The sequence below is a fragment of the Sinocyclocheilus anshuiensis genome, unplaced genomic scaffold (genome assembly GCF_001515605.1).
Source record: "Sinocyclocheilus anshuiensis isolate Anshui unplaced genomic scaffold, SAMN03320099.WGS_v1.1 scaffold1804, whole genome shotgun sequence".
In the NCBI taxonomy this organism is placed as follows: Eukaryota; Metazoa; Chordata; class Actinopteri; order Cypriniformes; family Cyprinidae; genus Sinocyclocheilus; species Sinocyclocheilus anshuiensis.
Window position 1 is genome coordinate 135,656 of NW_015555844.1, and position 24,002 is coordinate 159,657.

At 35.4% G+C, this 24,002-nt stretch overlaps 1 protein-coding gene across 1 annotated transcript in view; it reads right to left on the reverse strand.

The window, feature by feature from the left end:
- Positions 1-1,078: 1,078 nt before the first annotated feature.
- The window catches only part of LOC107675594 (protein arginine N-methyltransferase 3-like), a 67,026-nt gene continuing 44,102 nt past the window's right edge, over positions 1,079-24,002 (reverse strand). The window contains exons 10-14 of the mRNA XM_016470000.1: positions 21,545-21,732; positions 19,042-19,128; positions 10,366-10,416; positions 8,583-8,670; positions 1,079-1,376 (exon numbers count right to left, since the gene is read on the reverse strand). Of these exons, the coding sequence (XP_016325486.1) occupies positions 1,267-1,376; positions 8,583-8,670; positions 10,366-10,416; positions 19,042-19,128; positions 21,545-21,732 (524 nt within the window). The 3' untranslated portion in view covers positions 1,079-1,266. The remainder of the gene's footprint in view (positions 1,377-8,582; positions 8,671-10,365; positions 10,417-19,041; positions 19,129-21,544; positions 21,733-24,002) is intronic.

The following is a 24,002-nucleotide window of genomic DNA, read 5'->3' on the forward strand; positions in this document are numbered from 1 at the left end:
GGGCCTTAAACGAAATCATGTTTCTAACGATTATCAGTTTCTTATCTGTGGACATTTTTCAAATTTAACGCAACTGTATTAATAAAAGATGGTTTCATATTAGCATGATGGATTTTTTTAAAGACCTGGGTCAGTCTTGTCACGTGCACTTAAAGGGCAAGACCGTAAGTGTGGATACTGAAACATCTAGTACAGTAGTGCCGTATATAAAAAAAAAAAATCATATCTGAGGCAAAACTGTCACGTTTCTTAAAAAAAAAAAAAAAACAGCATTTTTGGTCGCAGACCCCAAATATACTCTCGAATGAAGAAGTCATGCCAAACATATAGACTAGCGGATATGCAATCGATTTGTTATGCCTATATTATCAGCTTTTTCCACACAAAAGCAGTTTATTTAGCGTGAGGCATCACTGACTGCCATTCAAACAAGCTTTTGTTTATCTTCCGGGAGGCCGCCATGTGCACGTTTTAAGCTAATGAAGCTAATATCTGCTCACCCTAGTGGACAGGTTCTGTTATCACACGACTCCCTGAAAACTTTATTCTGATTGGACAATTGTGGCATTCAGGCGATATTTCTTTATGACAGCTGTCAATGTAACGGGGTGCGTAAAGGCAACCAATCTTATACAATATTGTCGTAATTCATTTGTCTGCTATCACTATGTGAATGCTCGGTCTTCAGTGTTTCGAAGCTAAGTTGCTAGACTTATGTATGCACATGACGATGACTAACCTTGATTAAGTTATTTATAGTTCATATTTTCCTCACATGCACACTCACCTAGCTCTGCGAATGGCCTATTGCCTCTTGATTGGCACCATATGAGTAAAATAACTTAACCTCTGATCTTTGTGAAACAAAAAGGACTCAGGGGACTTTAGTGTTACATTTATGGAAAATATAAATCCTTTCTTTTAATTTTTTTATAAAAGAACATAGAAGCACTTAGATTTCATGGAAGCTTTTACTTTATTCACTCAAGTAGGAAATTAGATTTCTTCCATTGCTTGACATGAAGAGTCAAAGAGGCCCAAATATATTATGGGATATTAAGAGATTTAAAACAAAGACAGACTTGAATTAGTTGCCCAAGTTGGTGACTCTGTGTATGGTCCTGTTGTTTGTCACAGAGAGAACAACTTTCCCTCTATATACAACTCATGAATGATTGACATTTGATAGAAAAACTTTTAATAGAATGTTTCAGTTATTAAACACTGCATTGCTCAAAGTATGTGTTTTCCCCTAATAAAACTTCTTCACTGGAGGCTGTAGGTTTGCTTCCGGCCAGCGATGTCAAGTGTGATGAGCAGTGCTCTGGGGTCCTTTCTGTTCTTATGCACTGTGATTTGACCTGGAAGTTCCTCTCCTGCACAAGGAAAAATAGAGAGTGGAAAACAGGATTTGACACAAATCAATCTCCATGGTGACATGCCTTCACACCAGCTAGAAATGGAAGATATTTGAGCTTTCCTGGCATGCGTTTACATGCAAGAGTAAATATTCACTTTTTATTACCATACAGCTCAGCCACAACTGACATTTTTCTGTCAAAACTCGTAGCTGTGTAATACTAAAAGTGGGAATATCTACTGCCTCTCATTGAACAAAACTGAAACTAGCTGAGAAGAGAAAGATGGGATTAAAAAACTGAGAGTGAATCGGGAGGATGACATGCAGCTTGGCTCCAGATGGCAGAGAAAGCTGCTGCTCTCTACAGTACAACTACAGTAGGAATACAGGCGGCACGGTTTATAAGGAAGGCCTGAAGACAATGACGATGATTACACCAGATAATCACTTTGATTAACTTCACGTTTCACTGCCAGACGTAAATGAATGTTTACCCATTTGGCAAACAAGCCCCCCACCCCCCATCATTTCTTTCTTTGCTGCAGGTTACATGAGATAAAAATACGCTGACTGCAGCATTTTGACATGAGGAGATGGGGAGAAGTCAGATGTGACCGTCACAGTGCGCTGCAACTGTCACATCGGTTTTCTTGTACCTTTTACTGTCAAATGATCCCCTTAAAAGAACATTAAAAATTAATTATTTCACAATTCACTTTTCCTTAACCCCAAAACGTTACTTTTGGATGCAAGTTCAAGACCGCTGAGGCCTGTTCACACCAAGGACAAATACTATAAAGTTGAAATAATCATTCTAATTCTATGAGAATAGGGAAGTCTATACCACAACTATAATGATAACGCCACAGAGGAATATATGGAAGCTTCAGCATGCACTTACAAGGTTAGGGACCAAGAAAGGTTCTTATCACTGATCTATATTAGATAATATTTATATAGATCAGTGGTTCTTATACAGAACCAGTTCTGTTTTTTGAAAAATACCAGAACTGTGCAAAATTCATAACTTTCGGTTCTAAAAATGTTTCTGGTGCAACGCGTTAGCAAAGCACTGGGAACTTTACCAGAATGCAGAAAACACGGATGAAATTCTCAGAAGTAAGAAAAAACTTTATTGCCAAGTATGTTTGCACATACAGGGATTTTGTTTTGGTGTCACAAGCTTCCAGTACACAGAGACAACAACAACACACAGATAATAAAAAATAAGATGTGAATAAAATACACATATGTATAAATAAACATAAAATAGAAAAAAAAACTTATTTTCTGACTTCTTTTTTGGAGTCATAAAAAAGAATTGACTGAATTTCCTTAATAATTTGAATAGAAATGGAATAGTTTAATACTTAATGGAATCAGAATTGGAATCATTAGGCCGAACCGGAACTGTAAAATTTCGTACAATTCCCAACCCTACATGCTTATAATACACAGAACATTATTTATGTGAATACGCATTTATGTGAATGCTAATATAGCTATCGTTATCATTCTTGGTGTGAACGGGCCTTTAGAAACTATTTGGCAAACAAGTCATGCACTAATGTGTCAGGAATAGAAATCATCAAAAGGTTTGTTCAATAGCAAAAAAGCACAAAAAAAGCTGAAGAATATATATATATTTTTTTTTTTTTGTAAAAAAGTTGATCTAGCAAGAAATCCTTTAATTAAAATCAGCTGTGCAGTGACAACTTGACAGATCGCATATTGCCTACCAAAAGTAAAAAGCATGCACAGTGGGTTTTCTCTTGACCAGTATGAGCACAAATGATAGAAAGATCTATTAAACTTCAGCACCCTGCAGAAAATGGCTGTGTGCAGCACACTGGTGTGTGTGCACTTCATAACAAACACTTTCCCACAGTTACTGCCAATGGGCTTTGATACACAGAGGTCTGTAGAGAGAACCAATAGACAGAGAGTGAAATTACTTGACCCTACAATTCCTGGTTAAATCTCAGAGTAAAGCAGTTTGGGATGTAGTTACTGGAAGATTTTATTCTGAGACTACAGAGGCGAGAAAAAGATTGGCGATCTATGAGAAAGAAGCTGTTGGTGCACGTTAATTAAATGAAGGAGACAAGGCTGCTTCTAGAGCCATCATACATCACCGTGCCATTTGCATTAAACATGCCAATGCAACCAAGGGTGACGGAGGCTGAAACGAGAAACGATCGAGACAACTTAAAACATCTTGATGTATTCCTTGATAATGTGACTGCTAATCAACAAGCTGGTGTGTAAATGTACAGAACAAGCGTCATAGGCTACGCAAATATTAATTTAAAGGAATAGCCCAACCAAAAAAGGAAACTTTGCTGAACATTTACTCACCCTCAGGCCATCCAAGATGTAGATGAGTTTGTTTCTGCTTCTGAACAGATTTGGAGAAATTTCTTCTGCAGTGAATGGGTGCCGTCAGAATGAGAGTCCAAACAGCTGATAAATACATCACAATAATCCACACCACTCCAGTCCATTAATTAATATCTTGTGTAGCAAAAAGCTGCACATTTGTAATAACATTTTTAGCTTAAACTGTTACTAGTCCGCTATCCATAATATTGCTTTCTCCAGTGAAAAATTCTTTTAAAATATATTTTTTTTTACTGGAGGAAGCTTTATTATGGATAATAGACTATTATGGATTATTATCTCGAAGCGACAGTTAAAAATGAAAACATCTTAATGATGGATTTGTTTATTACAAATGTGCAACTTTTGGTGTTAATTGATGAACTGGAGTCATGTGGATTACTTGTGGATTATTGTGATGTTTTTATCAGCTGTTTGGACTCTCATTCTGACGGCACCCATTCACTGCAGAGCAAATTGGTGAGCAAGTGATGTAATGATAAATTTCTTCTGCACAACACAAACTGTTTTTGTCCATATAATGAAAGTCAGTGGGGTCCAAAACAACACTGGACCTTAAAGAAAAATAAAAAAAACAGATTTGAAACAGATTTGGAGTTAAATGATGACAGAATTCTCATTTTTGGGTGAACTATTTAACCCTTTGAAAGACATTACTTTTGCAACATGGACTTGTAAATGAAATACAGTATCAGTATGTCTAATGTTCAATCACTATAGCAGTTTTCAGGGAAAAAAAGCCTTCCCCAACACTCCAGCACAAGATACAAAGGCTGCATTATAAAACTTCTCTCTCGCTCTGCAGCGCATAACCTCATAAATCTGCGGCCCCTGTAAAGGAGATGCATAAAACAGGCCTTCGGAATCACCAGCTCACCACAGTGCCCCCGTCTATCAAATAATCGCACCTCCTCCTAAAGGAACCTTGCTCTGACACCTCAAGGACCTTTTCACACAGCAGACAGACTGCACTTCCTGTGAGTTCAAACTACTTAAAAGCACTACAGAAAGCATTGCATGGTTGATTCAATAAGCAGCCTTGTTCTTCAAGTCTATTACCAATATATCGGCTTTTGAACACTTATTTGGAGAGCAGACGTGACGTGCAATACACTTTCTACCCTCAAAATGTCCCAAGACCACTCAACACAGGGTGACCTCTTTTATTCGAGCTCAAAGGTTGGTTACGCATGACAAATGAAGCTTTTCAAGGAAATGTTCTCATCTTTTCCTTTTAATGATCGGCAAAACCAACTAAATCATGACAAATGATGGCTGCTTTAATTGATGCGACAGCATCTGAAGGCGTTTCTGAGGGCGTTTTGCATTTCCGTTGAATACTCTACCTCCCCTCTCATCACACCGCTGAAAAGTAATTACTAAACTAACACAAACAGGAGAAGAATCCACGCAACCTGAGCGTGAGCTGACAGGAATGCATTTTTCTTCTAACAATCATTTTTCTCTCGATTTCTTTTATGCAAATGACAGCCTGGCGATATACAACACAAAACACATTACTGTTATTGTTTGGAAAAGAAATCCAATTTAAATTCACAAGTTACAAATCACTTATTAAGTAAAATGAGAAGAATGTCAAATGTAATTCCTAATATTATTTGAAAAGATTCATATTTTTGTGAGATACATTACAGGAAAGTGTGGTTCTTATCTTTTCATTTTAATCAATAAAAATGAATCATGACATATAAAGTTTCAGTTATTTTTCAAGGTGCCAAATTAAGTTAAAGAACTTTTAGATGTGTGTTTCAAGTTTTGCATCATCTGTGAACGACTCCTTACTCATGCTCACAGTAAGTGTGGTTTTGGCAGGTCATGATTAAATGCATTAATTTTTCTTTTTTTTATAATAACTGTACTAAATCAATAAGATAAACTGACACCACTACTTTAACACATAAATGCGACTGAAAAATGAGTATAGACTGAACAAAGGCAATTACTAATTTCACAAAAAGAAGAGACATAAATAGTTACCAGAGCAGCCAAAAAAAGTACTGCGGTAATACTATTGTATATTGATATACACTTCTGTGGTTTTGGGATGAAAATTTTATTTTTATTTTTACTCACCAAGGCTGTATTTATTTTATGAAAATACAGTAAAAACACTAATATTATGAAATATAATCATAATTTGAAATAACTTTTCTATTTTCACACACACACGCATATATATATATATATATATATATATATATATATAATTTTTTTTGTTTTCCTGTGATTGCAAAGCTGAATTTTCAGCAGGTGAATTTGCTGTTTTGTATTACTGATTTGATGCTTAAGAAACATTTCTTATTAGAAATGTTTAAAACAGTTGTGCTGATTTTTTATTTTATTTTTTTTGTGGAAGCCGATATAATTTTTTTCAGTATTCTTTGATGAATGCTTTCTATCAACCTAATGTATTCATAAATAAAAAAAACTGACCCCAAACATCTGAACAGTAATGTACCATGAATGATGACAAAATACCATTTTATAATTTTATATCATTCTTATAGGATGTTAAACAAATCTATACACGGTACTCCAAATTATACTATAGTATAATCATGGTACATGCCCAAAAACACTTGTTTCCCCCAAAGATGTTTCTCTTATCAATTTTTCCTTTATCTTTTCATTACACACATTTGCACATATGGTTTTGACAACAGCAAAGCAAACAGAAAACGAAAACTCTAAACCCATATGGTGCCAATCAAGAGGCAATAGGCCATTCGCAGAGCTAGGTGAGTGTGCATGTGAGGAAAATATGAAATATAAATAACTTAATCAAGGTTAGTCACTATAAATCACCAGTGTGAGGGACACTGTTTATAGATTTGTCATTTTTTGGAGCTACTGCAAAATGGTCAAATATGCCATGCAATATAATCACACAACTGTGCCTTCTGATTATAATCTGATGCTGGTATCAACAATGCAGGAGTAGCGTTAGCAGACCTTCAGGTGGACGGCACTCTTATCATTGAACGGCTCCTGCAGGGACTGTCCGTGGTAATGCCCGTGGACAGCTACTGTTAGGCCACAGTCATTTATAATAGTGTGCGCTGTATCAGAGAAACTGGCTAAAGCACCTTCATCCATCTGCACATCAGATGACATTTCTCCGATTCCCATTATGATAAGACACACGTCATCTGTTAGCATGGCCGGGATGCTGTCTCGTGATCTAAGTGTAGATGGTCTGCGTTGCTCTTATACCTAAACATGAGGCAATATGATTTTTTTTTAAACTTTCAGATTCTGATTCACTTCCCTCTCATAGTATTCTTCCCATTATTTGCTTCTTTTAAACAATAGAGGGCTGATATGCGTGCAATTTTGCAATAGCCAGTTAAAAATAAATAATATAAATTTAAATAAATATTAAAATAGAATGACACAGAAATGTACATTTAAATGAATCAGTTTCTGGCTGATATCAATGATGCCGTTTTATGGTGTTTTTACACTTGAATCCTCTTTACAGGAACCAAATCATTTTATATGGGCAAGAAACACTACTACAATTATAATATTTGAATTATTTGTCAATTAATATAACCGTAGTACCATTACAATTACATTAATGTTATTATTAATAAGTGACATAACTAAAAGCAAAAGCCTTTTAAAACTTATATGTGACCCTGGAGCACAAAACCTTAAATCGCTGGGGTAATATTTGTAGCAAAAGCCAAAAAAACATTGTATGGGTCAAAATTATTGATTTTTCTTTTATGCCAAAAATCATTAGGATATTAAGTAAAGATCATGTTCCCTGAAGATATTTTGTAAATTTCCTACAGTAAATATATTCAAACTTAATTTTTGATTAGTAAGATGCATTGCTATGTATAATATATATTTCATATTTACATATACAGTATAACACAAAATATAACAAATATAAAACTTTTTTTACATTTTATAATTTAAAAAATCTGTAATAAACAAATAATTATTTAATTAAAAATTACGTTTTTCATTTTATATATATATATATATATATATATATATACACACATATACACACAGATATATATATATATATATATAATGCATTTGCTTTTGCGTAAGTTTGCTTATTTACATGATTCAATTTGAACAGTTCTTAATTAAAAAATTAAAAGAAAATTTCTGTTTAATTTTCTAATATTTAATCTTAAGTGGCGACAGTAATTGTCATATAACAACAAAATAAATCTCTTATGTGTTCATGTTGTTAAATGCTTTGTAAGCATATTTAAAAATGTGTTAAGTGATAAAAATCCTTTGGGCTCACCAGTAGTCAACGGATTATTGGTTCTATGTGAAAATACCATGTAATCAGATTACACACAACCTCAACCGGACATATGATTTTGTGTTAGAACAACATAAAACATAGGGATCACAAAAACAATGCCCCTAAATAAATCTATCTACAAACCTGATGTGTTGTGTCATCTTGAAACCCTGTTGGAATGATTGTCAAGACTCAATATACTGCATCATCACATATATTTATCAACAGAAAGAACAAACTGCATTGTTTATGTGGACAGGCTTTAGAACTGCTCAATCATGTGTCTATCTCTCAATGACTGACGGATAACCTGTGTCACCGTCTAAGAATCAACTGTCAGAGTAAAGAAAGATAGGATACACCTCCCTGTGACACATCTTTTTTTGTGTTTTAAAGAAAGGTGATGGCTGCATATGTACTTGCCAGATCTCATCACAGTTTAAAGACAGACACAAGTACATTCAAACACTGGTGTGAAGACAGTTAAAACAAATAGGAAGCATGTGTGAACGGGATACAAACCGGTTTTGACAGGGATAGGGCTTTCTAGTAAGAACACCGCCTGTTTCCAGTGAGTCTTAGTGCAGTCTGGAGCAGTGGAGAACATGACCTAAAATTAAAACACAGCTGTATTAAAAACCAGTTTATGTTGAGATAAACAGGAAAATGCTCTTGCCCTGCTTGACTTATGTTGAAAATTGACTGATAAGAAAGAAAAGTGATTGATTCTGTAAGTGGAAATACTCCGTTTTGGTGTCAAAACTTGATGACTAAAGAGGATTCATGCAAATAAATATTTACAAACAATATTTGGGTAGTTTTTTTTTTTTTCCATTACAAAAAACTTTACACCTAAAAATCAAAAGGAGCTGTTTTATTCTACATAAGGTGGGTCGCCCTGTCATGGCGACTGGCATGATGAGATCACATGACCAAACAATACTCACTTCATCCCAGTAACCCCTAATAATCTGACACTTTTGGTTGCAGAATAAATCAGCTATGGATGATAAACATGCCTGCCTTTTTGAAAGGCACCACTAATAAAAAACACCTGCTTTTGTGTGATGTTGCGTCTATGGAAGCTTATTTTTGCCTTGCAATAAAGAATAAAAAAGGTAATTGAGTTTTTATGTGACAATTCTGACTTTTTCTGGCAATACTAAATTATATCTAAAATCTATCTAAAAAAAATTGATTTTTTTTTCTCTCACAATTGCAAGATATATACACTCAAAATTGTGGGATATTAAGTCAAAATTGTAATACATAAGCTCCCAATACTGAGAAAAAAGTCTGAATTGTCATAGTCACAATTACCTTTTTTATTTTTAGTTTTTTATTCTGTGGCAGAAACAAATACAGAATACAGAATAGCGAGACATTTATTTCTCTGAAGAAGATCAAAATTGCAAGATGCAAACTCAGAAGTCTGTATAGTGAAGTCTAAACCCGCAACTGAGAAAAGAGTCAGAATTGTGAGATTAAAGTCGAAATTAACTTTTTTATTTATAAACAACAACAGAATTGCAAGATGTGAAGTCAGAATTATGAGAAAAATGTCTGAATGCGAAATGTAAATTGGCAGGTATGACTTTATAACTTGCGATTGTGAGATAAAACAGGCAAATTGTGGGATATTAAGTCAGAATCAGAAGATATAAACTCACAAGTGTGAGAAAAAGTCAGAACAGAGAGATAAAAAGTCGCAATTACCTTTTTTATTTTTTATAGCGGAATAACGGAAATAAGCTTCCATACATCCAGGCCGATAGGTGGCAGTGTAAAGTTCAATGAAAAAAATGTAATGCAAATTATTTCATTACAAATTCATTACAAGGTGACAACAGAGACTGAATTTAGGGAAACTAGAGAGAAGTGTGAAGACAGAAAATGGGCCAAAATAAAATGCAATATTAAATTTCCCAGGTCAGAAAACAAACCAACTGCTCCTTTAAACTGAATCAGGCCAAAGCAAACATAATTGCTGTGGTTATCCACCAGATCATTAACAGTTTAAACAATGTTCTCAAACATCAAAAACAGGACAAAAGACGGAAGATCCCTCCTCATCCTCCTGCTTAAACTCCCATTATCAGAACCCAGTGCACGATCGCTCTCCCAGTCCTGATGGGTTTAGCTTATTTCATTGCCTGTTCCAGTTGGCCACTGGAGGAAGGCAAATGCTTATTTCAGCATTTAGGTATGAGAGGCTGGCGATTGCATTGCGATTGCCTCGGGCCTAAAAGACGGCAAGGCGTGACCGCAAATGCTCGCTGTTAAACAGCACAGCACTATTGCTTACCTTGTTTCCGCAGCTCTTGTCGAAGAAAATATCAAAATAGCCCACGATGGCCTGGAATGAAATATGAGAGAGAGGTTAGAACATGACATTTTCGTAAACGCTCACACGTGTTCGGGCCAGCAGGAAGTAATTAGCAAAACAGGGTAAAAACAGACATGTTGACAAGTAATTTAAAAAAAAGCACAGTGTTGTGGAAACGCTCCATCTAAAAAGATAATCTTTTTATTTAATAAAGTCTAGTGATGAATAATAATCATTTTTGTTTGTTCTCTGTGTTAATACATACAGTGTGTAAAATACCCAATATTATGGAAATGAAAACTACCCTTTTTTGTCCCAACCTGCCCCCAATGACAGTGGAGCAACTCTATCAATCTCAGGAGCATACTTGTAGTGGCAATGATGCAGAACTAATAGCTTTTAATCCTGACGCAGCTGACAACACGAGGGTCTGCTCGCTCACACAAAGAGCGCAATCAATGAGAAGAGAAAGAGAGAGAGAGAATACACCGATAAAGAGAAAACGGGGCATAAAGAGAGAGGTAAGCAAGACAACAATGGGAAAAAAAGACACCTCTAAGATCTTAAAAAAGAGTGGGAAGAAAAAGAAGAGGTGACTAAATTTTAAGCAAGATGTTTACTGGAGCTGCTCTTTTCTTTAACCAAATCTGGAGTATTTTCAACTTTAATTAAAATTAAATTAAATAAAAAATAATAATAATAATCTAGCACACAAATTTACAAAATGCCTTCATTTTAAACCTGCTTTATTAAACTAATTCAAATTATAAACTGGCTGCTTTAGTGAATCTTACATATGACAAACAGACTTAAAAAAAAAAACAGGGCATAAATAGAGATGTAAGCATGGCAATGGCACAATGAAAATGGAACAACTCAAAAAGATGTTTAAAAAGAGAGGCAAGAAAAAGTAGCAGTTACTAAATTTGAAATAAGATGCTTCTTTTTAAATGCTTTTTCCTTTAACTAACTACACTGGGTGCAGCATTTTTATTGTTCACTCTTTTGAAATTAAATATTGTTTATAAAGCATCATTGTGCATAGAATAATGTTTAAAAATAAAATAAATAATATAAAATCAAATAAAAAGCTGTACACAACTTACAAAATACCTTAACATTTTTGACTTATGAAACCATACATCATTTTAAAGTTACTACATTAAATTCAATTATGAATTAACTTTCTGTCCAATTCAATATTTATGGAAATGACAGCTGAGATCTAAAGATGGTACCAATTTAAAATAAAATACAAAAATCTGCCCACAACGTACAAATTTACAAAATACCTTAAAATGACTTGTGAAAGCATGCATTATTTTAAAGTTGCTTCATTAAGGTAAAATGTAAATTAACTTTCTGTCCCCAGCTGTTTTGGTAGATCTTAAATGTGTAGACCGATAATGAGTCTTTGAATCAGAATTATATTACACTCTTAAAAAAAAAGGTCCAAATTGTTTTATTTGCAGTGATGGCATAGAAGGACCATTTTGGGTTCCCCAAAGAACCTTTCAGTGAATAGTTCTTAACAGAACCATTTTTTTCTTAGTGTGAAGAACATTTTAATAATCTGAAAAAACTTTTTTTACTATAAAGAACCCTTTTGTGCAATAGAAAGATTCCATGGATGTTAAAGGATATTCATGGAAACACAGATGCCAATAAAGATCCTTTATTCTTAGGAGTGTATAAAAATCTAACACAATTCTCAAATCCAAGCAAATCACTTTTTATCGGAAATGACAGTTAAGATCAAGAGACATCACTGAAGTTGTGATAGAAAAAAAGCCAGGTCAGTGTAATTATGGATTGTAATGAACATTATCAGACATTACGTGGACCAATAATTACCAAATCAGGGCTAATTACTTATTGAATGCGTTAGGAAGAGTGGATTTGCGAGTCATTTGGCACGCCAGAGATGAAGAACAGCTCATAAATATGATTGATTGGGGACTAACATTTCATAACTTTCTCTTTTTGATGACTCACATTGTTTCCAAGTACAATATTTCCCATATGCAACTGTTTGCAATCAGCCAAACACGGCGATTTACTGGAAAGGAGTAATTTACATTTCTAAAGTATTTATTTAGTCATGAAATGTGTAAATTGAGGAGGATTTCCCTGAATGAAAGGCTGAGCTGTGTCACCGCACACACCTTCTCACAGATGGACACACACACACACACACACACACACACACACACACACAGAAAACAGAGCGCAGTCACCCTGTGAACTCCCAGGGGACACTGCAATGATAATGTAAGCCATTCTGCCTGAAGTATCCCAGGGACCTTGTGGGGAGAAATACAGCTCTGGCTTAATGCCTGTGTCTCTCTCTCCCTCCCCTACAAACCAGAGCAGAACAACCAACTATTAATCCTCCTCTTCTTCTGTTAAAATAGCTTTAAGAGGACAAAGCCACAGCAACATAATCAAGGGTTTAGCACCACATCCACAAACAACTTCTGTTCTGCGTGATTCATTCATATGGGCTTATTTAAGGCACTATTAAAAACAGTATTAAAAACAGAATTGAAAAAAGTTAACATTTAACTGTTTATATTTATAGATTAGTAAATTAAATGTTTATGTGTATACAGTATTTTTTAACATTTACTATAATAATTACAACCAATTATATTACTAATATGGTCACATTTTAATATAACCTATAGGCCTATACATTTTAATATGCTTTCTCAAATACATTTTACTTTCAATTACGGTCTTCCGATAATTTTCTATAATTAATGGTAATTGTAATAAAACAGCAGGTGATGCATAATGTTTTCCTTACTTTCCATAAGTCCTTTATTTAAAACTAAAATTTCTGCATCTCCAAACCGCTTTCCTTTAAACGGGTTCATCCTTTTTGTCAGCGTAAATTGCCCAGAAATGTCAACAGAAACCAAGACCCGATAAAAGAGGACGCGCACTGAAAACAAGGGGGTCAGAGCCAAATAACTCCCTGCCAGAAATAAAACAAAATAAAACCACCCCCGTTAACGCACCGGGGCGGAGTGAAAGAGCAGACACAAAAGCCTGAGTTGCGTGGGGAAAAGGGGGACAAATGGTGGAAACAGAGGCTTTTTATTCTCATCAAAGTGTTCAGCCTTCACACCCGGGGAATGTCGGAGATAAGTGATGCGCGCGAGCTGTTTCCCGGCCCAGGAGGCGGCACACGGTGCCGCTCGGCAAGGCTACCTGGAGAACAGGTCGGGGGAAAATTAATAATTATCATCATCGCTAACACCAACGGGGAGCAATTCATCATCAAGCCCTTTCCAGCGCTATCATGTCGGAGCAGAGCGTGGTGCAGCCAGATACAATTATGCGGCGAGCTGCGGAGGAGGGAGAGCTAATGCGCTTTTGATGGGGTTTATTCACGCGTGCGAGGCGTCACACTCGACCACCTCCAGCTCTCTACCCCCCCTCCTCCTTCTCAACCCGGTGTCTCTCTTATTCTGTGCACATCACACACCAATGCCAACGAAACCCCCGTTCCTGTTATTCTGCTTTTCCCTCGGAGTTTGACGTTCCGCCGCACTGGAAACAAATACACAGGGTTTAATTAGAGGGGAAGGGCATTACTGCAAGAACACTCACAGTCACCTACATTAAGTCAAGTGGAGTATAGAGAGAGGCAGAAATGCTGTAGAAAAGTGGTAGCCTATCATTAGTTAAAACAGAACAAATACAGCCTTTCTTGCTTCTCTTAGAAGATGATTACAACACTTTTTGTCTTGAAAATAACTAAAAATAACTTCATACTATTTCAGGTCATTTGTACAAATAAGTGGCAAAAATTGAGCCTCCCTTTGTATTCAAGACTGTTAATGAACAATGGAAAAACAACTAGTTATGGTGCTATATGCCCTCCATTTACATTTTCTGATCTAAAAATGTATAATAAAAACATTTGAACTAAAATAGATAGTCCAGACAATAAATGTACTATAAAATCTATGACTGGATTAGCCATATTGGCTGTTAAAATCGACAGTGTTGCTTAAACACTGATGCGGTGAGTGGGGTTTGTACACTACTGACTCTAGTTTGACACTCTGCTGGAACTAGTGTTATTAAAATAGCCTCACATTATAGTAATTATTAGTCTCCCTCATAGCAAAGCACAATCATTCATGCAACAGAATAATTTATGAGCACATTACAATGCAAAACAACTGTATGCATCATGTACATGAGAATTTGTGTACATGATACATCACACATGTCACTTGGGATGGCAAGGACATGGATAAACTTGTTTCAACAGCCATTGCGAACCAGTTTTCCAAAACATAGTTTAACATTTCCAAAATCTTTATTTCTTAAACATTTCTCTCAATTATATTTTAGGCCATCCTGTGCATACTGTTCTGTTAAAAACAAGTAGCTTTTATCATGCCAATAAAAGTCTTAATGTGGCCACCAGAGAGGCAGCAACAAAAATAGAGAAAGAATTGCAGAATTGTTTGTACTCAAACTGCACTTCCCTGCTGATAAACTATCATGCATTTACAGTAACACCTTTTTGATTACTTTGGGGCACTTTTAATTATAAGAAAGTAAAAAATAGGCTTGATTAGATTCAGAGCTTGATTAGGCAAGTCACTTTAAATAAATGCATTTGCTAGATTACGATTGCTACTCCTTTACGACAACTACTGGAGGTCAAGAACTAACAAAGAGTAACTTGTATGCACAAAGGAAGTGTAATTTGCATAAAATGAACATTTACTGTACCACACTGATGATCTATACTGAAACTCCACTGACTTGATTTCACCCAATGAGTCTCAGCAGTTTGGGATATCTAAAGATGTCCCATTGTTAACATTCACTGGAAATGTCGAGTCAGTCTCTGAAGTAATCAGAAACGCATGATGAGCGCATTTCAAGATGTCACTGCGCTTTTTAACAAAAATAACATGCATGATGCTCACAATGAATCATAACAGATGGATATTGGAAAGGGTGAGTAATACAGTGATGCTGTTAATAACTAACGTTTTATTGCACAACCACCTACACTTTCGTTTAAAAGATTTGTAAATGTTTTTCAAAGACTCTTGGCCAACAAGGCTGCATTTATTTGATAAAAATACACTAAAATCAGTAATAATGTGAAATATTACTGCAATTTGAAATAATTGTTTTCTACTCAAATATTTTTTTTTATGTAATGGCAAAGCTGAATTGTCAGCATCATTACTCCAGTCTTCAGTGTCACATGATCCTTCAGAAATCATTCTAATATGCTGATTTGGTGCTCAAGAAACATTTCTTATTATTATCAACATTAAAATCATGTGCTGCTTATATTTTTGTGGAAACTGATACTTTTTTTTTGCTAGATTCTTGAACAGAAAGTTCAAAAGTACATCAAATGAGCATTAATATGAAATTTAAATATTTAATAACACTGTAAAGCTGCACCATTTAAACATCCTATCATAACTTCCAATTATAACTTAAGCACATTTTAAAAAGAACTTAATTACTGCTAGTACTTACACTGTTCTACCCATTGCTTTGGCTCCACTGACATTTTACAAATATGTAGAAAACAAGCATTATCCCCCTTTCTTTTCCCCCAGATACTGTATGATCATTACCAGTATTGTTCTTGTCACAGCTTGATGTAACATGAAGTGTCCTTAAGGCAAATCACCACTGACGCAAACATTACGCACAACCATCTTCAGATGTGCTTTAACTGCAGTGCACAAGACGTGCCATTAACATTTTATACCTAATATACAAGCCCTAGACCTTCAATGTTAGCTGTATTTTTCAAGCAAACATACTGTCTTGAAAGGAACAGTTCACACAGAAATGGATTTACTCACCCTCATGATGTTCTAAACCTGTATGATGTTATTTTTCAATGAAGCACAAAAGAAGAAACTCTCAAAAATGTTCATGCTACTCTCCTGCCTACAACACAGGCTGTCCAAGATCCAACAAAACCAAAAAACACCACAAAAAATAGTCCAAATGTCCCTTTTAAAGGCAAAAGGCATTGGTTCTCGCATGTGTCAAATGACTTCATTGCACCAGCTCGATTAAGCTGAATCAACAACTGTATTCTACAATGAAGATGAATTTCAGTGACTATTGACACAAAGCTATTTTATTGTTTCAAAGGACATGGAATACTGTTCAAAAGTTTGGGGTTGGTAAGTGTTTTTATATATTTTTTTTTTTATGTTTTTGAAATAATTCTCTCATGCTTATCAAGTCTGCATTTATTTGACCAAAAATACTTTAAAAACAGTTATTGTGAAATATTAAAGTTACTGTGAAATATTACAATTTGCATTCGATTAATTACATATTATAATTTAAAAAGAGCGCTTTTCTATTTTAAAATATTTTAAAATGTATTCATGTGACACAAAGCTGAATCTTCAGCATCATTACTCCTGTCTTTAATGTCACATGATCCTTCAGAAATCATTCTATCATGCTGATTTGCCGCTTAAGAAATATTTAGTATTATTAGGAATGTTGAGCTGCTTAATATTTTTGTTGAAAACTGATATTTTTTCAGGATCTTTAATGAGTAGAAAGTTCAAGCATTTATTTATTTACTGAGTAATTTAATGCAAACATATGTCATTTGTGCATAAGTTTTGTCACATGACCATATTTTGAAAGATCCTATATATACAGCTGCTTGAGATAAGAGGCATAATAAAACGTAAATTTTACATTTCTCGCTAAGTAAGCTTATCCATCCACACATGAAATATTGTGTATTCTGAAACAGATCCTGAATTTGAAGTATTATTTCAGTTAGTTTTACTCCATCCTATTTTTTATATTTTTAATTGAAGGGAACTTAAGGCGGCACAGCTTACCCCACTTACTACTAATTTGGCCAAAAGTGAGCTTAATGATACATATTGAATTTATCAAAATTAATCTGATACATTTAGGAGTGACACATTATTTTTCTGGAGGGAGGTGAAATAGAAAGCAGTAGAGATACTGAGAGAGAGAGTAAGGAGAGACTGTCGTCCCTGTGGACAACGTGAGCCGAGGACCAGTGCAACTGTAAGAGTGAGCGTTATTTGTCTTCCGCCGGCCGAGCACGAGAGCGCAGGGTAGCGCTGTTCATTTAATGCAAGGTTAGGCAGCCTGATGTGATGAATGGACTGTCGGCACGAGAATAAGTCCATGCACTCAATCATGGGGATGACAGCATTTTCCCTCCGTTTTTGGGGTACCTCCATAATTACATGACAAAGCAGTGCAAAATAGGGCGCTGAATCCCATCGATGACTATAAACTGAATTTTCCTCGTTACATTCAAGGATATTTAAAAAACTGCAAATTGCTTGCCTCCTATCTAAAAATAGAAGTTTTTAAAAAGGGGAGGAAATCGGGATGTGCTTTTCCATTACTGGAGAGCAGCAGAAAAATGAGATGATGTTTACAAACCCCATTAAATCCAGAGTAACTCGGAGAGGGGAAGGGAGATAATAATACAGTATTGATTAATCCATAAAAGCTATAACAAAGAAGCAGGAACAATAATGCTGGGACAAAACTGGGAGACAAAAGAAAAATGACACTTTCTACACTTCAGTTGCTTTTTTTTCTCTTTTCACTTGGTCTCTCACCAAGTCTCACTCTTTCACTGACAAACACACACACTCTCTCTCGCTAGAAAATACACCCGACACGAATGGTGAACTAGCACACAATATAGCTAGAAAAAAAGGAACATATTGTCTTGAAAGGAATAGTTCACGTAGAAATGGATTTATTCACCCTCATGTGTGTTCTAAACCTGTATAATGCTATTTAAAAAAAAAAAGCACAAAAGAAGAAACTCTCAAGAATGCCCATGCTGCTCTGTTTCCTACAATGTAGGCTGTTCAAGATCCAATATAACCAAAAAAACACTATAAAAATAGTCCAAATGACTCTTTTAAAACCAAAAGGCATTGGTTCTCGCATGTGTCATAAATGACTGCATTGCACCAGCTTGATTAAGCTGAATCGACAACTGTATTTTTCAAATGATGTATATTAAAAAGATGAATTTCAGTGACTATTGACAAAAAGAGAAATATATAGCCTACTTTGAATATATACTACCATTCAAAAAGTTAGGTGTTTATAAGATTGTTTGAAAGAAGTTTCTTATGCTCTCCGAGGCTGCATTTACTTGATCAAGCTATATAATCTACTTTTTTGGAAGTTTTATGTTTTTTTTTTTGTTTTTGTTCTTTTTGGAGCTTGACAGACATGTCAACAATGAAAAGTTCCTGAAACGGAGCTTGACATTTCAAAAATTTCACAAGGGTGAGTAAATAATGACTTTTGTCTCAGATCTTCCTTTAATAACCTGACATGCGGTTGAATTTAGGCCATGAAATAAAGTAAACCTTTCACTGCCTGTCTTTACCGTCACCTGTAAGAAAACTTGTCTGTCCATCAAACCAGACTGATGTGTGAGCTCCCTGACCCATCCCATCCAATCAAATGGCCAATCCATCTTCCCACCCCTAATTAATCTTCACACCTGACAACCTTGATTAGCTCTGAAGATTGAAGTGTGTGTAAGACAGGTAATAATCACAGTTTGTTGGTAAATGTGTGTTTGTGTTAGAAGTTGGATCTACTCACTGTACAGAAGGTGCTGGCCGTTATCTTCAGACTAAAATCTACAGTGAACTCCAGCTCAGACACAGTCACAGAGCCACAGTCAATAGTCTACAGAGAGGGACACACAGACACACACACAAAACTTTTTCAAACATCCTAATGTAGCTGAATAAAAGGTTGGGAGCGGTAAGAGTTCACAAAATTACATTTGTTTCAAAAAAACATTATGGCCATCCCTTTCCATTTTATATAATTATGAAACCCTACAGTCAACTATGTCGTTTACTGTTAATAACTTTTTGTATTATAGTGGTTCAACTTCAAGGAACAGTTCACCCAAAAATGAAAATTTGCTGAAAATGTACTCACCCTCAAGCCATCCTAGATTAGTTTGTTTCTTTATTGGAACAGATTTGAAAAAATGTAGCATTACATACTTGCTCACTAATGGATCGTCTGCAGTGAATGGGTGCCGTCAGAATGAGAGTCCAAACAGATCACAACCCCAGCCCATCAATTAGCATTGTGAAGTGAAAAGCTGCATGTTTGCAATAAATCCAAAATCATTCCAAAATTGATAATAATGCTTCCTCCAGTGAAAGTGTCCATCCCCTTTGTCCGCTTACATCAAAATCCACCGATATAGCTGTTTAGAACTGGTTTGGACTGTTTTCTCATCACATTTTGGATGGCCTGAGGGTGAGTAAATTTTAGCAATTTTTATTTTTATTTTTGGGTGAACTATTCCTTATAGCGAATGAATGTGAACACAACAAACAAGGTAAAGACTGATTTTTCAGGGTTTCTTAGACAGTTAAACCTTGATGTAAATTTTAGACATTCATTTTTTAATTAATATTAAATAATTGAATTTAAAATGATTACATGTATATCTGCATGATAAAATTATTTAAAAAACTTAAAATATAATAAAGCAGTGAATGTGGCAAGTTTAAGAGGAAGATGAGTCAGTAAACATTGTAAGAGAACGCTACGCTAGAGTGTGTTCATTTAATGGAACTCTGACCACCGTTAAATGGCGTTATTGGGGTGGGTCAGTGAGATAATGGAAGTAAGATGTGCAATGTTTCTGCACAGACAGGAAAAGATTTATTTGTGCATTGAATTTTCATTACTGCTTATGTCTGAACCATTTTATGATCAAGGTCAGGGAATATAATGAAATTCAGTTCCCAAGGTTGAACATATGGGTAAAAATTTGTCAGTTTTTCTGATAAGAAAAGGTATTCTGCAAATTAAAGAAATCAGCAAAAAATTTACAATTGTGGTCTGTCTAGTCAAAAAAAAACATGTACAGTATCTACTGTTTAATCACATAACCTTATGCTAGCATACAGTAGCTTTCTTGGAAACATAAAATATCAGATTGATTCGTTACATCTTCCTCTTAATATTTTTTGAAACAAAACTTTTGTAAGATAGTGATATGCATGACACTAAAGCTGGTATAAGGAAAAACTCCATTAAGCAGCATTAAACAAACACAGCATTAAGTATATGTGTGTGTGTTTGTAAGTGGACCCAAGGCCATGGCGGTGGTAAGTAATGAAGTTTACTAAAGAGGACGTTAAACAAGGATTAGAATAATCAATCAGCCATTCTGTCACCAACGGTCTCTGAGGCTCTCACGTCTCTCGCTCACTCACGATCTGTCACTCTCTTCATCTTCTGCCTCGATCCTACCTACATTCCTTCCTCTCCTCCCTCCATCTCAAAACAAGGCCATTGGAAAACACAGGAAATTGGCTTTCTGTCCAGCCCAGACTCAATTAATTAGGGATTCAGGTGATCTAATGATTTGCACCAAATCAAATCAGACAGAAACCATTATATAGTTAAAAAGAGGGGATTAGTAACAAGATTAGTCAAATGTGTAGGTATAGTTCACCCAAACATGAGATCACGGTATAAATCATCATCCACTTTTGTTTTATGAAACTCCTTGTTGGTGTTCAATAGAAATTCAGAAAGGTTTCAAATAACATAAGAATCAGTAAATTATGACAATTTTCATTTTTGGGTAAACTATCATTTTAATATCTAGAATTGAGATACTCTACCATTCAATAGTTTGGGCTCAGTAAGTTTATTTATTTTTTACATTTTTCAAAGAAACTTCTATTTTGCTCACCAAGGCTGCATTTATTTGATCAAAAATACTGTAAAAGCAGTAGATGTATTTAATGTCACAATTTAATGCTTCCTTGTGAATGAAAGTATAATTTTTTTTTTTTTTTTAAACAGATCCCAAACTTTTGAACAGCAGTGTATGGAGCCCTACTCATCTAGACTACTGTGCTGTGAAATTATTTTAAATAAATATACATTTACCATGGTTTTATCCAATTCGATTTGAGGAACATCACAAGCACAAAAGACTTGAATCTTGATAGATGGCACACTCCATCGCTCCCCAAGGGGACATTCAGAATTAACTAATCAGTTCGCTGATAATTCCCTTCAGACCTTTCTAGAAAAACCGTACTACGGTCTCTCCTCTCACCTTAACCACTGCAGCCTCTGAAATGACCGTCTCAGGCTTCAACATCTCCACTACTGCCTCTGGTATCACAGCCTTCTTCATACAGCTCATCTTGAAGCCATACACATCGTCCCAGAATGCAATGCGGTCACTGTGTTTCTGAGTGTCCCCCACTGCCGCCAGGCTGATACTGCAGCGGTCTGGATAGACTGAGAAGAAAGATGATACATGAAAATGAGTAAAAGACATAAACTGCACGGCTTACACATGATATATGTACAAAGTCAAACGAAGCCCTCATGAGTCAATACTTCACATGACAAGAACATTATTCATTTAACAGACACTTTCTTATCCAAAGTGACTCGCGGTACATATTTTACTACAGTCATCCAGAATTGAGCTCCTTAATTGCACCTTCTGGGGTTTGAACCCACAACCTTTGGCTTACCGGTCCACAACTTCAACCACTAAGCCATTTCACATCCATTAAAAGATTTATGTGCAGCTTTTCGGATCTCTGGTGCAGTGGTTTCGCTCATATGATCTAGACATATCTGGGCCATACTGCTCCCAGGGATGCTGGTTCGAGTCCATTAAACTCGAAATGACTCCAATTAAATGTCCTACATTTGTAAACTTTGACTGCATATTAACTTGTTGTCATTAAATATACCAGCTCTGAATGTTTGAACAAACTCACTGGCATGAATCAAAGAAGGAAAAGCTTCCAAAACTATATGGAAACAGCAGTCTGAATGCGCCACAGTTATGACAAGGCATAAGGAAGATTAATGCAATAATCAAAACACTTTACAAACAAGTACAATTTAACAGTAAAAAGACCATTTCAATTAAAGCTGAATCAGATAACATAACTAAAAATATGACTTGTTTTTACAAAAATGGTGGTTTTATGTAATTGAAAGCTAAAGCATAACAGACGGCTGGTCACTGTGTGGGCATATTAGACCTCATCCTTTACACAAATGTGCAATAATGAGCACATCTATCATTAAATGGTAAACCACAGCCTTGACGGTCTCTTTCAGTAATGTTTCAGTCGTTTCCAGCACTCGTAAATGTCCCTGTGTGATAATGGTAATGGTTACCATGCACGTGCTTCTGGCAAAAAATAATCTAAATTCAGCTGATGGTCATAATCGTAAAAACTCTGCATTCATCAGTTCTTAATGTCTGTTGCGTTTGGCCATCATACACAAACTCAAAGCTGCTGTGCATTTATTTCACATTCCAGGAGAAAGCAGACGTCACTAATATCTATACTACCAATAGGAGATCATGAAAGTGCAAATGCTTGTTTTCCCTTTTTAATCGTTTCAACCGTATGAGTATTGGAGGAGATCAGGGTAATTGTAACACTAAATATTTTCAATTAAAAACAAGCTACAGTTTATGCTGTATGTATGAGGTAACATTCTCTCTGTGCTTGAGAAAAAGAAGTGATTGCATCAATGACAAATGTTTGTAGCACTAGTTTAAAAAAATCTTTGAAAGGGGTGGTTCATTGCAATTTCACTTTTTTAACGTTAGTTAGTGTGTAGTGTTGCTGTTTGAGCATAAACAATATCTGCAAAGTTACGAAGCTGAAAGTTCAATGCAAACGGAGATATCGTCTTTTAAAATTCTGGCAGTTTAATGCCTACAAAAACGGCTGGTAGGGACTACAACAAGTTACTTCCTGGGTTCGTGACGTAACAAACCCAGATAAACCCCGCCCTCGGGAAAAGGCAGCAAAGGGGGCGAGGCCATGCTGCGCTGCTTTAGAGAAGAGGAAGAGAAAACTAGAGGTGCACGTAAAAATCTATTCATATATGAATCATTATTCTGTTTTCTAACGACTCTAATGGATTCACAAGTTTCAAAATCAATGTTCTAAAGCAGCGGTTCTTAATACTGCACCCCCTCCCCCTCCGCATCTCTCTCTCTCTTTCTCTATCTCTCTGTCATTCAGCTCAGCTCCAGCAATGAACTGTTACAATTATACACTTATTTTCACATAGCTATGACGAGCGTTAAACATGGACGCGTGTGCAGTTGCTGTACTGTATTAAAGCTTTAATCAGGATAAAATTGGCCGATGGCCGATATAAAGCCTATATAATTTTATTTATTTTAAATAATATTTAAGAAATTTTAAATCATTTGAAAATGGATTTAAAAATAAATGTGCAAAATAAACATACCTATACTTTAGATGACAATGTATTTTTCACAAATAAATAAATATTTCATAAAAAGTCAACATGGCACTAAGTAATCTGGGAAGTTTGTGTGCATTGGGAATCATATTTTTTCAAATAAAGCCAAGGCAACAGTCATTTTACATACAGCACACAGTGAAATTGACAGTGCAAATGCATAAAGCGCAGCATAATTTGAAATCACGAATTTAAAGGGGTCATATGATGCTTTTTTAAAGATCATTATTTTGTGTATTTGGTGTAACAGAATATGT